A 14,124-nucleotide genomic window follows, 5' to 3' on the forward strand; every position below is an offset into this window, starting at 1 on the left:
TATGACTGAAGTAATTTTAAAATTATTAGAAGAAAAAATTTAAATATTCAAAATGTCTGTGATCAGGGATAGGGAAAGAATGCAGGGGTCAAGCACTTTTAACGAACAAAAATCCTAAAGCATTTTTTGTTCCGTGTTGTATGCATTCCTTGAACTTGGTGGTATTAAGCGATGCAGCAAGCTGCACTGTAGGTACGGTTTTATTTTTTGACATTATTCAGTCAATCTGTAATGTCATTTCTTCATCGAGTCATCGATGGGAAGTTCTAAACCACATCCAAAATTTTACTTTAAAACCTTTATGCACGACGAGATGGGAAAATCGCGTTGAAGCTGTAAAAGCAATACGAAATCAAGTAAAAGAAACACATGAAGCTTTAATTTTCATCACAGAAGATGACAGCTTAATTGGGCAACAAGGTATTAAAACAAAATTGGAAGCTAGTTCGTTAGCAAAAAAAAAAAATTCTTTCAAGTTTATATTTGGCACGTTTGTTTGATATGACATTCTAAGTGAAGTCCATGCATCCAGCAAACAATTGCAAAATATCTCTTGCAATATTATGGAAGCCTTGAAATCCTTAGATGTCACGAAAAAATTCTTGACGTCATACAGAAGCGAAAATAATTTTTTGAAAGTTCAGCACCAAGCCCTTAACTTTGCTCTAAATATTGGGTTAAATGCTGATTTCCCAACTAACGACAGCACACGAACTCTACATCTAAAAACCCAATTCGATTATGAATGTCCTGACGAATCTATTACTAATTTTGAGCGACACTTTCAAATTAATTTTTTAAATGTAATTCTTGATTCAGCAATAACATCAATTCCTGAGAGATTTGAGCAGCTGAATAAATAGGAATCAATTTTTTGGGTTTCTGTTTAACATTGGGAACTTAAATTTTGATAATGATACAGTAAAAAAGCTTGTTTCAACACTCAGAAACTGTTCTGTCTGATGGTGATCAAAAAGATATTTCAGCAATAGATTTATTAGATGAATTAAAGATATTGTCTCGGAGGATATCAAATAATTATTCTCCCAAAGAATTAAATTATATTTGTGCAAATAACTGCATTTTTTCCTAATGTGTACACATATCACTACGAATTCTTTTAACAATCCCAACTACAGTTGCAAGTGCAGTTTTTCTAAATTAAGATTTATTAAGAATTATTTGAGGTCCGCAATGTCCCAAGAGAGATGAGATGGCTTTATCTGTTGAAAGTGCCGAGACATTAGATCTTGAAGAAGTAAAAGTCTTTTGCCGAAATTAAGGCTAGAAAGGTTTCTTTTTTTTAAATAATTAAAACTGTTAATTCTCGATTTAGATTTTTTCATATTTGTTTTGTTATATTTAACGTGATTTATGTAATATTAGTAAATTGTGTTAAAATTATGTACTCATTATATAATAAACACAAAAATATTTTATTTATTTATTCACTATACAGTATATATATATACACACACACACACACACACATACATACACAAGGGGTCCTCGACCTACCTCGTCCTCGACATGCGTCGTTTCGGCTTTCCGGCGGTAATCCCATAAATAATTAAAAAAATAAATTTCGACTTGAAGCAGCGCGACGTAAAATTCAAACGTCGCGGGCGAACTTGTTTGTGAGCGCGGCGGAAGAATACACCGTTACGCGGCGTTTGTTTAGGAAAGGTAGCGTCGCTTGGGTCCCAGCATACACTCTTTGGGTACCGCGTGCTTTGTTTACATCCGCTCTCTCACTTTTGTGTTTTTTTTTTTGCATCTTTTTACCCTTCAGTGTGGCTCCTAAACGTAAGGCACACTCTCCCGATGAGTCGAAGAAAAGGAAAGCCATTACATTAGAAGTGAAATTAGACATTATTGAAAGGGAAGAAACGGCAATGAAAATTGGCCGCGCGTTGAACTTAAGTCGTACCACAGTCGGGACTATTATCAAGGATAAAGTTCGAATCCTTGAACGCGTGAAAGGATTGTCGCCCATGAAACCGGCTGTGATTACGAAAGAACGTAGTAGGCTCATGATTGAGATGGAAAGGCTTCTTGTTCTTTGGCTGGAAGACCAGCATCAACGCCGTATCCCAATTAGCCTCGTGTCAATTCAAGAAAAGGCGAAAGGGTTGTTTGAGGCATTGAAAAGTGAAAGGGGGGGGGTATCGAGTGCAGGTGAAGACTTTAATGCTAGTAAAGGTTTAGGGTGTTTTAGGTTAGGTAAGTAACTTAGGCTATGGTAATTCCGACTTGCATCGAAAATCGCCTTACGTCGGTCAGTAGGAACGGATGTCCGGCGTAACTCGAGGATCCCTGTATACATAATTTTCATATGTTTATTAAGTGACTTCAACACCGAGAAAAAAAGAGTTGCAGGCGTAGACTTCTGCGGCTAATTGGTTCAAAAGATATATTTTGGTGATTACACCCCATTTTTTTATTATTCAGTTAAAAAACACTATTTACCCCGTGAAGATCCTACGATTTACGAAACTTGTCGGGAACTATTATTTCAGTGTTTCATATAACTGAATAATAAAAAAATGGGGTCCAATCACCGAAATATAATACAAGAGATTTAATATGGCTTCGCTACTAGTTTCATCGGAAACGCCGACTTCGTCAGGTGAATACAGTATCATGGAATCCGCGTGGTTAGCCTAGTGGGTGTGCGCTTCGCAACCATATGCCTGGGAAAGGAGTGTCCCAGGTTCGATTCCCGTCGAAGACGCGAGGGATTGGAGGATCTTCCTCAGCCCTAGCCAAGTTAGCCGGTCTTGGGCGCGGGCAGGAGGGTTTTTTCGGCCAGTTTGGCTGGCGTTTTTCATCCCGCAAGTAGGCAAACCGGCCCCGTGAACACACACACGAATCTACAGCCATAAATACTTAACCCTCAGGAGGGGGGCTCAACTCGCCCCAATAGGGACGGGGGAGAAAAAGGGAGGAAACTTCATACGAATAAATAAAATAAAGTACCAGGGAGAAAAAAACATCTTAAAAATATATTGTACTTAAGTCTAAACAAAGTTTAGAACAAAGTAGTAGAGTTGTGTTTGAAATTGAGTCCGAGCGTTAGTTCTGGCGTGAAGCACTTTGCGTGTGAATGACAAGCAAAACTGGATTACAGCGCAATGTGAATCGGGCAGGCTGTAACTGAGATGGCTGTTTAGATGGGCAGGATCGAGAGCTCTTTCTTTGGATTCCAAGATACGTCTTTTTAATTCATCGGAGCATTTATGGATGTTTGAAGTTGAGTTCCAGTCTATTGGATGTTGTCGTCCTTCAACATCGGTATTGGCCGAGAATAAATAGTTATAAACATGTCATTAAACCGAATCAATGACTCCGTGAATATTTTTTATATACAATTTCGACCGAAGGGCAGGGAAAAAATCTTGCACGCACTCAAAAATTTGCTCGGGCCGACGCTGCATTTAGCTTTCAGCAAACATTAAAGCTTCTCCCTCTCGTGCACATCGTGCTAAAGCGTGGAGCATTCTTTAAATGTCCGTATTGAGATCACGTGCTGAAGTAAAAGAGTGGCCTTTTAGGGATGAAAAAATCCGTTAATTATCGGCTCCAATGTCCGCTCCTCACTCTTCAAACAATCGCCGCGAGGCCCTTCTGTCATTTTCTAACACGCTCGGCACAAACAGACGCCCAAGAGAAAGCTCATTTTCGGATTCCCCGTAGCCCCCACGTAAGTTCGTGTTTATCTTCGCTTTCCACCCTCGTTTCTGGATCGCTAAAACTGAGTTACTTTCGAGGCCGCTCGTTTTCGCATCAAAGTTTATAAAACGAAGGAAGATCCCACAACGGAAAGACAGAACGTTATCGAATCATTACGTAGAAAGAAAACCATTTCACTTAAGATTTCAGCGCAGATTCCTCCCTTATTGGATTAAGACGTTCGACCTTAGTGGTCCTGTTTTCGTGTTTCCTCACAGTGGGTGCTTACGATTGTCAAGGAGGTCACGATAAAACAGATCCGAGTGCACGTGAAAATCGCTTAAAGAAACGGCTTACCTGGGCGGGGACTTAGAACGTTGTTGACTTCCAGCTGCGCTTGGATGATGCTGAGGCTCGGAGTGATGATGGCAGGCAGGGTTTTGGCACGCAAGAGAGGAGGTTTCTTCTTCTTTATCGAGGGCTTGTCCGTCACGTGGCTGCAGGAAAAAAAGGGGAAGACAATTAATTGAAAAGTCCTGATTAGGAATGTCAAGAAAAAGATCACCTAGTTTTTCAAGCATACTTTTCGCCTCCTTAAAAAGTGTACACTGAATTCGTAACTGGTGCGCCGCTCAGCCCTTCAAAGCAAGTGCTCAACGGCAGTTGAGCACTTGCTTTGAACGGCACTTGAGTTTGAACTCAAGTGCTCAACGGCAGTTAGAGGGGAGTGATGCGCGCTGGAAACCCCAATTGATTCACTGGTAACTCATTGGGCACATCGCGTGGCGATTCTTGGCTCGACGTATCATCACGCGGATGTTTTCTTCTTTGCATTGGGAAACAGTTCCGCTTTAATTGCAAAGCCTACGTACGACATATCGGAACCTCCGTTTGGCAAAAAAATACGCGCAGTTACTACTTCGAGTTTGAACAAAAAGAAACGCGATTTCTTGAATTCCTGACGAGGATTTTCATTTTGCAGCCACGAAATATCGAAAGAAGCACGTGGAAAATGCGCAACTGTTCGGGGTGAAGACTCCTCTAGTAAAAGACTCCCATAAATATAATTCAGCACTTTTCGATTTTAAAGCGAATGTATTGAAAGCAGTCGATGTTTTAATCGAAAAGGAAGTTTTAGATTCAATCATTTATTTGAATTTTTTTAAAAAAATTAAATTTTATTCGTTAACCTTTCCCCGTGAATTCCACTGACGAACGACTTTTAATTTTCATTTCCCTTTCTCGCTGTCTGCTAACGGCAGTATTCCTCTCTCCTCCCGAAGCCATCGGAGAACGAGTCATTTTCTTCATCCCTCGATTGGTTTTCTAAAAAAGGTCGAAATGCTGGAGTGTTGTTAGAACGGCGCGCGCGCCGAAATTTGCAGGATGCTCTACCTAAATCACAGAGATCCTTCGATATATAAGACAGCGTGATTTAAACGCGCTTTGTTGCTCCGGGTGAACACAAGGGGACGTGGGGACTTAGTAGGTTAAATAGATGGACAGCATCCACGTAACCAAACTGGCGTAAATATGGACCCCAACAGGATGCGGCAGTTGGAAGAAATGAAATTCAGAATGAAGAAGGCGCCGCGGGGGGGGGATGTTTCTGAACCCGCAGCTCTGCTGAGAGAAACCATTCGGCGGGGAAGTATTTATTTTCCTTCAATTACGGTGGGACGAGCAAAAGCGCACGCCCTCAACGCTTCTGTGCTGTGCAGGGAAGTCACGTCCGATAAGAGCGTCGCAACAAAGTTCTTATTTCAGCGCCCGCCAGGTCGAACGAATGAACTTACTCCGTCCGTCCATTATCGTATTAGAAACAAGAGTCGCCGAAGGATCGGTATTTTGCGAAGTGGACATCTCGTCTCCAAAGAAGTCTTTCGTACCCCTCGCACACTCTAATCCCATTCCCACAATAAACGAAGCGATTTGCGTTTGCGCGAAAGTACAGAAATGCAACACGAAAACTAAAAACAGTGGCGGCCACGACTTGTTTTCAAACCAGATTCTTTTCTTCCCCCGTTTCCAGAGTGGGATTAATATTTCGTTTCACGTGCACAAAAACACAGCCACCAAATAAGAGGACTTATTCACTTAGCAGAAGCCCCTAAGACATCTTTAGGCTTCCTTTCCCCCAACACATCCCTTATACCAGAAGAACCGATGTGTTACGAGCACTTCGCAGGCATGGTGGCGACCTCCAGCGGAAAACACTTACTTGGCCTGTAAGTCGCATCGTATTTGGTTATTCCGATCCAAAGCTTTCTGCAACGATCTCATCCAGCAGGAACATTTTCGATCGCGTGACCCGTGCTGTTGAAATCTTATCATTTGAAGAATGTTCTCTTTCCTTTGTCACCTCCTCCTTAATTTTATGCAACCTCGAATGTTTATTGGCCCACGGTACATTAGTATCGGTTACCGTGGGGTGGGCTAAGTAGATAGTCGAACGATAATGCTGCTCTAGAGATCAAACATGGGACTAATGCCACGGCGATTGTGCGGTGTACGACAAACTTCAAAAAAAAAAGTTGACCGATCACATTTAGATTTTTTTTATGCGAGAGAGTAGACGTGTGTAAAACCCCTCGCTCGTGCCAACGATAAACAAAAGTTTCTGTAAAACGCTGCTGACAGACTCAAACAAAATCCGAGCTAAATGGTACCCAATTTCTACGAGGGCAGATCTGGAATAACCCCTTTACTGGCAGCCACCGCAGGTTTGTGGTTTCATGAAATGGATCAACTGAGTTTGGTCTTTCATTTACCACACGAATGCAGGCGAGGATTCTTGCGACAAACACGGATCGTCTCCAGTTAAAGTACCTTCTCATCCAACACTAGGAATCGCTGCTATGTCAACAAGGCTGCTCGAAATGTAATTTTAATTTTCGATCCCTCTAAATACCAGGATGGCAGTCAGACGGTGTGCACCCCATCCTTCAGAATACCAGTTGGTGTCAACGTTGTTCCGTGTCGAGAGTGAAAGATACATTATTATTTTTAGTCAGCCAAAGCGAAGGTTGTTCAGGGGCATGTTTGCATTGCCCGCATATTCGAGTTAACAGTGGCCAGAACGAAGAAAGAAACTGACTAATCAACCTCGTTTTAACCCCTCCCGGTTATGTTATCTTCTTTCCTTCCACGACAGTCTTCAATTCGTCATCTAACAAAAATCAAAGCAAAAATGGACTTGGTGTTTTTCGTGGGATTTCCGATCCTCCGAAGGACGTGCGGCGAAAATTAACCTGTGTAAGAAACGACCTCCATCGCGTCTCCGTGTTCCCTCTGATGTCTTATCGATTGCTTTCCTTGCGAATTACCATCGCTCTTATAAATGACCTTCACGACGTCCGAAATAACCTCTTTCCTTCGTCTGTAGTCGCTGCCACCTGACATTTACCATCATCGCTCGGCAAAGGCGAAGAGGACAAAAAGACGAAGCGAGGAGTGCTTTGTTATGAGAGTCGTCCATGAACCGGGGGGGGGGGGGGTAGAAGCATGCCAGAGGATTCTTGAGACGTTTTCCAGCAAATCTGTTTCGCCCCGAAAACGAAGGCGTTCTTTCATCCAGACCACGGCGGGAGGAAGACGTTTGCGCTTGCTCTTCTTCGCTTCATGGAAATTCATTAAGATAATTGGATTGGGCGCTTTCTTTAAGAGCGCTCCTTCTGTGGATTTCTTTTGCTTTACCTCGTTCAAGAGATCTTCCAGTAAACCTATTTGTCGTCTTTTTAGATCGATCGCTTTCTTTGTATTCCCATCGGAGATTACAAAAACGACCGTGATCACTCCACCGCGGTGAAAAGAGACTGCTTCAAATAATCCGTAAAGTGCTTTCTCAGCGCATCGTAAGAGCATTCCGTACTTGTTGTCTTCAAGAAATTAAGTGAGCCCGCTGCTGCAAAAAGATATCGCCAAAAATATACCGGGTTGTGTTCTTACATCAGCTGCGTTTTGGGGATCTGGATATATTGCTTTATTTCATTTGAGAAATTTTATTTGAGAAATAAAGCAGTATAATAAGAAACGCATTGCTGTTCAAAACTGTATATGAACCACCGAAAAACCAAGCGATAAAATATTTTTCTCTACAGCAGGTGAAACAAAGTCCATCTCATTCTGGCAATTAGTAGAATGCATTATGTTTAAAAAATTGTTGTTAGGCAGATGATTCCTGTGAGTAGTATAAGCACTTGTTTCTACTACCCACTGGTAGTGTAAACAAGTTTAGTTTCACATTGCGAGTTGGAGTAGCGGCTGTGACAATCTGATGCCCTTCGTGGGAATCCAAAACAGAATTGCTACAGCTGTCACAATTTATCTGAATACAGCCTATTAATAACGATCTTCATGGAGAAAAAGAACTGTAAAAGGAATTGGATATGGTAAATATGGTGACAAACTGAAGAAAAATATATTCTAGATGTCTGCAGTAATTACCCAGAAGGATTGATAAAAAAAAACCAAGAAAGGTGGCAAAATATTCAAGAGCATACATATTTGTATTTCAAAAAAGACATCAAAAACCTCAATTGCTGAGAGTCATCAGAAATAGTTGGTATTTGACGAGAAATGCTCCAACATGGACTGCATAGTTTAGATGGCCTATTCAGAAATATTTCAAACTGCAAGGTGAAAAGAGTAGAGCTTTCATACTGCCGACCGATAAAAAAGGGGAAATAGAATAATTAATATTACGGAGGACTATCCTACTGATTGTCCCAGGTAGAATTCATGCAAGCAGTTAGAAGGAAATACAGGAAGATGGTTTGGTGTGAAATCGGGTATGAGACGAGGAAGGCTGAATCACTGTCTCCGCTGTGATTCATCATCCATATGGATGACACTGTCAACGAAAGTGTCAAGTAGGTCTCATATCAAACTTTGATATGTTAATCTCAAATCTTTACTTCGTGTAAATGTTATACTCCTTCAATCTAGTTAATAAGTGCTTAAGGCGTATTGGATTAAATAATGCCAATACACGCCATAAAAAATGTGGCATAAGAACCAGCAATAAAAAAAGGCAAATGAAATTAGCCAGAAACATGGAAAATCAACTGCATTCTCCGCGGAGAGTCCACAGATCAAATAAAATATTTCATCGCACAATTTTGGTGAAGATGAAAACGAACAAGACAGTTCAAACCAGTTTGAATTCACGGATCGGAGAGTTGGGTTAGAAGTAAAGCACTTGATCAAAGACCAAAGTTGTGTCGGTTCTGAGAAAAATTGGGAGAGTTAACGAGGATATCGTGAAGGGACTTGACATTACTAGGATTTAGGAAAAACGGACTAATCCCAGGTGAAGACCTTGAGCAGGACGAAGTTCGTGTGACGTGGACTGATGCATTTAGAAGTGTTTTAGAAGACCGAAATATAAAATGTGACAATCCCGACATATGACACATTATTCGGAAGAAGGTTGTCGATAGGAAGCCAGAGAACAGTGTAAACTTAAATCACGTGGTGCCATCACACCGTATTGGTTAACGCATTGAGTATCGGGAATTTGGTGATGATGAAAGTTTATTAGACTTCGTCGTATGCTTTATGTGGGCCTCTCGTCCGCGAAAGGTTATCAACCTACAGCACCTCAGTCTTGTGGGCGAGATAAAAATTAAAATAACTCGTGTGATTTTTATTTATTGAATTATTTCACATAATTCGGTGCTCTAAAAACATGGGCAACGAAATTCATCTCCTACTTAAAGCCAGTCAGAGACATCCTGCTCAACAGTAGGGATTCGAACCCGTGACCTATTCTTTGGAAATCCGGTTCACTAAGCACTCGATAAACCATACTGGAAAAGAAGAATGGTCCTCGAGGCATCCGCTTCATTGTGATCGCCTTCATTTACATTTTTCTAGTAACCTGCAAAAGCCCCTGGTTACCCACTTCTTTCACTCGCCTTTTTTTCTGTTCTTTATTTTAACTTTCTGTTCCTTTTCTTCGCACTGTCGCTTGCGTATTATTTGTGTTGTTTCTGTAGTTACTTGCATCACTCTTATTCTTGTATTGCTACGCTCATCGTCCGATTTCATCAACACCTCTGCGGACGAACACATTTCGAACGTCGTAAGAAGCCGATTGTTTTTATCCGTCCTCCGCAAACAAGCTGCTCTGGATGGTCGGATTCTAAGGAAATTTGAATTCCTTAGAAAGCTTTCAGTTTTCTTTTTTTCAGTGAGATCCGCACGTGAAAACTTTGGCAAAAACCTGTCGAAATTACCCGAAAGGTAATCGAGGGTCTGAGAGAAGGAAAGTGAAAGGAAATTTTGAACTTCGTTTCGAATGCTCGCTAAGATTTCTCAAATCATCTCAATCTTCGCTTCCACCAAACCATTTCTGTAAAAAAAATGAGCGACAATAATTTTGCACTGGATCGGTGCACAATTTCGCACCGCAGCCCCCCCCCCCTACAACTCGAGTGGGTCAATTCAGCTTTGATTTCATTTCGCCATTTTTGTGGCAAAACAAATTCACGTGCGTTGCAGCCGAGAAGCCAAAAGCGCTTGCGAATAACGAATGCTACAGTGAAACGTAAGTCTTTCCTCGTCCCCCCCCGCTTTTATGGTGGTCTGCGCTCGCTTTTTTACTGCACACAATTTGTCCTCGTCGGCATAATTTGACCTGCAGCTTTATCTTTACCTCGTGTTCTACGAAGCATTGCCCTTTGGAAAAGAAAGAACTTGGTTCCTCCTTTCTTACCCAAAGGGCAAAGGTTGGAGCGACTTACCCAAAGGGGCTACGACCGCAGGCCCGACGCAAGGGACATAATGAATCTGACGTATTTTCACCTACAACAACTGCTACGCAACGTGAATGCGTGTCTTAAAGAATCGTAACTATTTCGCAGAGTGATCGGTTATAGACGAGGTTGAATGCATTCTGGCGGAGCCCCACGGAAACGTGTGGCCTCGGTTCCATAAGAGTGAGTGAATGACTCAGAAATGCAGCGTAGACGGAGCAGAACAATTCGGCAGGTTGATGTTGACGCGAAACCATTTGCGCGTGGTCCTTCCTCATCCACGCAAGGAATGCTTTGAAAGACGCATTCAAAACAGCGCTGGATCCTCAGCTATTACAATCTGCGTGGACCGACTAAAGTAATAATTCCGAGTATTCACCCTCCGTTCACAGTCGCCGCAATCAAGTCGGTTCTCTCTCCAACTTCCAACAGATCTTTGTCTTGGCTGCACGTGCGTGAAGATGTGGACGGCCTTCGACGAGACTTTTCTTCTGCCGTGTAATTGCCAAGGGCACACGCTTATTTGTGACATGCGGGGTTCCTGTGGAGAACGCGGACAGACCGCAGGAAGTAAACAGCTTCTCCAACTCCGCTGAATTAGCAGACGTAATCCTGCGAGCACTAATTGTCCGCTTTCGGGACTATTTCGGTCTTCGGCGGAAATGAGAAGCTCAAAAGGCATCGCTGCACAAGCAATTTATTATCGGAAAAAGCGCCCAGCGACTTACTTTCACTAATTAGCGGTACGGCCACCCCCGAACAAACAACCTCGCAATATAATAACAAAGAACGAAGCGAGTTGCGCAGCGCCACCTGTCTAAACGATCCTAAAAACTTGCATTCAGAGATTAACATTTCATGGTGACATCACGGACCAATAATAAGCACGCACACACGAAGTTGCTACTTTATTACCGATATCTAACAGCGCACTGTTAATGTTCGGAGCAGCCTCCTCCGGTACTTGGCTGGACACGCCGCTGATAGGATTGACGAATTCGTGCACTTCCATCGGATTCACTGAAGGTGCGAAACAAGACGCCCTGACGAAGTCCCCTATTTTTCCAGATGCTCGGTGGGATGAAGATCCGGTAAATGAGGGGGAGGAGCAACTCGATTAAAATCAAGTCACCCTCACTTCCACGTCACCGTTCACAGACGACACGTGTCCTGTGACAGACTTTGTCCTGTTTAATCCATCCATCACGTGCAAGGTGAATGGTCAACATGAAGGGACACACTTAGTTGGCAGCGATGTTCAGGTAGACTGCGCCGCGATTCCGCCTTTGCTAAATCTTGCTTGTGTTCACCAAGCGAGACCCCCCTCGCCCCCCTCAATTCAGCCAACTGCTTGGATACGGATCTTCATAGTTCGTGAATCATTTCATCAGCTGTACGGCATTATATCGGAATATGTGATCAGTACTTTGTTTGCCATGCACATCGATAAGGTCTTTGTGGTCACGTACGTGTCAGTGGGGGATGTGACCTTTGGTCCGTCACGCCAGTTTGCGTGACGGACCAAAGTTATATGTCTAACGCTACTCAAATACATGTCTAACTTTGTTGAACGAAGGCTTTCTCCTGTTTACAGCTCGTGTGTCACTTTTCCTTAGATTACTGCCGGATTCCATTTAATAAGACGATGCGAGCCTCCGTAGATCAGTCGATACCCTTTAGTTGGAAAGATTGGCGGAATTAGAATCCCCGTCTAGGGACTTTAAAAGGGACTTTTTTTTTTTCATATGGAGTTGAATTAGTTGTTCTCGTGCGGAGGGGAAGGGTCTGCTTTTCCCACAAAGCAGACCGAACAATCCACGCGCAGTTAGCAGACAACGTATTGGGATCACAGCCTGGCCAGCAATTATTCCAAAAAATAAAAGAAATAAAATAAAAATTCATAATAGGAATTTTAAGAGCGCGAGATGTTTGTTATTCGAGAGGAATTGCAATTTTTCTCAGCATATCCCCAGCTATGCTAGAAGTTTCGTGAAGGAAGGGGGTGATGAGGTCAGATTCCTCGTTACAAATCGATGCCAATGTAAATACGCATTTCCTCCACGGTCGCCCGAGTCGTCAGCAGGGATGGATTACTCGCAAGTCACTTCTGAAGACGACACGAACGTATCGATTTGCGAAAGTGAAACCGACTTGAATGCGATAAAGTAAAGTTTCACGTGAATGTGCAACAACTTCGAATTAATACGGGGTCATTCGGGTGATCTGTATTCAAAGCGAGTCGTAAATGCGCACGGAATGACAACAAAGCAGGCGGAATCAGCGTGCGAGTTTTCCTTTTCGCATTCACTTCAGGTGTCTCGCGATTCCTCCCCAACCCCACGAGACAAGAAGAGGAAGCGTCGAGAAAACATCCGACCAACTGATTCCGACCGCAGGAAGTTCGTAAAAAGTGATGCAGACCAGGAGTGGGGAGGCGCTCGCTTCTGGTTACTTCTTAGGGAGCAAAATAAAGCAGGGCCTGTCGACTTGAAGAACCCTTTGGCCACCGGTGCAGATGGCCACTCCCCCCCCCGCATTAACCATCTCTTCTCCAGATGTTTCGCTGCGGCTGCTCCGTTCCCCCCACGGTGACCTGCATCCTTCTTTATGGGCAATGAAATATTGCCGGAGTATTTAAAAATAGCCCCCAAAGCCCTCTCGAGTGATCGGCAAGCCGTTCCAGCGACCGAAGGAATCGTCGTGAGGAAACGCGGGAATAAAAATTTCACGGAAGGTGAATTAAGAGTATCAGCGAGGTTCAAGAAACGAACGATGTTTACGTGGGAGCAGAGTCGCGTGAGCGTCTCCTCCCCACGGATGAGTCGCTCACGCAAAAAATGAAAATTGGCGCGATTACAGTGAGCTCTCGCAGTCCGAATTCCCTGCCGTCTCATTTTATATCCAAAGTTCACTCAACACGGAAAAATTACGTCGGAGCGTATTTCTGGGAGTTAACATTTTATGGCGAGCTGCTGTACTTCTCTTTTTTTTTTTTTTTTTTGCCCTGAATGTACTGATTATTTAAAGCTCCCAGCCCTTTCTCCCTACATAAAGAACTATTATCGATGCCAAAAACCTATCAAGAAACTAGTTAATAAAGACAGTGTATTATTCTTATTATTTTGGGAGGTTTGGACGATTAATGAATGATAAATGCACGTAAACACAAGAAAGATATTTAATTAACCAAATATTTCGGTCTGGAAATAGCAGACCATCCTCAGTGGTATTACAAGAACAGTAATAAAAAATATCTTTCTTGTATTTACGTGCATTTATCATTCAGTCTTATGTCACAAGTATCCTTAAAACAGCAAATTCTTATCCTTCATGGGCGATTAATGTTTTCACTTAACTTCCTTGGGAGAAGTTTGAAAATGTCCAAAAAGAGAAGAACGATGGTTCACAAATACATTCGATGCGTAACGCAGTTGATTTATTAAGACAACGTCTCGTGCCTCGTATAGCAGCAGATTCCTGTTCGGGTTTCACAATACTTCTTGGAAAAATAAAAAAAAATAAAATAAAAATCGCCGAGTTGAATCTATGACTGTTTTTTTTTTTTTTTTAATAAAAGCCCATCTTCTTTGAAGGCACGCTCAATGCTACAGCTCTCGGTTGTCCGTTTAACTGCGTGATGAAATTGCATCTTGTGTTCAATTTGCAACTTTTCGTATGTAGGTTTAACTTGAAA

General features: G+C 42.5%; 1 protein-coding gene across 1 annotated transcript in view; it reads right to left on the reverse strand.

Annotated features, from left to right (window-relative positions):
• LOC150102861 (ankyrin repeat and fibronectin type-III domain-containing protein 1-like) overlaps positions 1 to 14,124 on the reverse strand; it is a 355,850-nt gene that overhangs the window by 296,280 nt on the left and 45,446 nt on the right. Inside the window, exon 3 of the mRNA XM_090397404.1 lies at positions 4,030 to 4,169. Within this exon, the coding sequence (XP_090253530.1) occupies positions 4,030 to 4,169 (140 nt within the window). The remainder of the gene's footprint in view (positions 1 to 4,029; positions 4,170 to 14,124) is intronic.

Source organism: Typopeltis vanoorti, chromosome 9, assembly GCF_054136105.1.
Source record: "Typopeltis vanoorti isolate ZY-2024b chromosome 9, IOZ_Tvanoo_1.0, whole genome shotgun sequence".
NCBI classification, from domain to species: domain Eukaryota; kingdom Metazoa; phylum Arthropoda; class Arachnida; order Uropygi; family Thelyphonidae; genus Typopeltis; species Typopeltis vanoorti.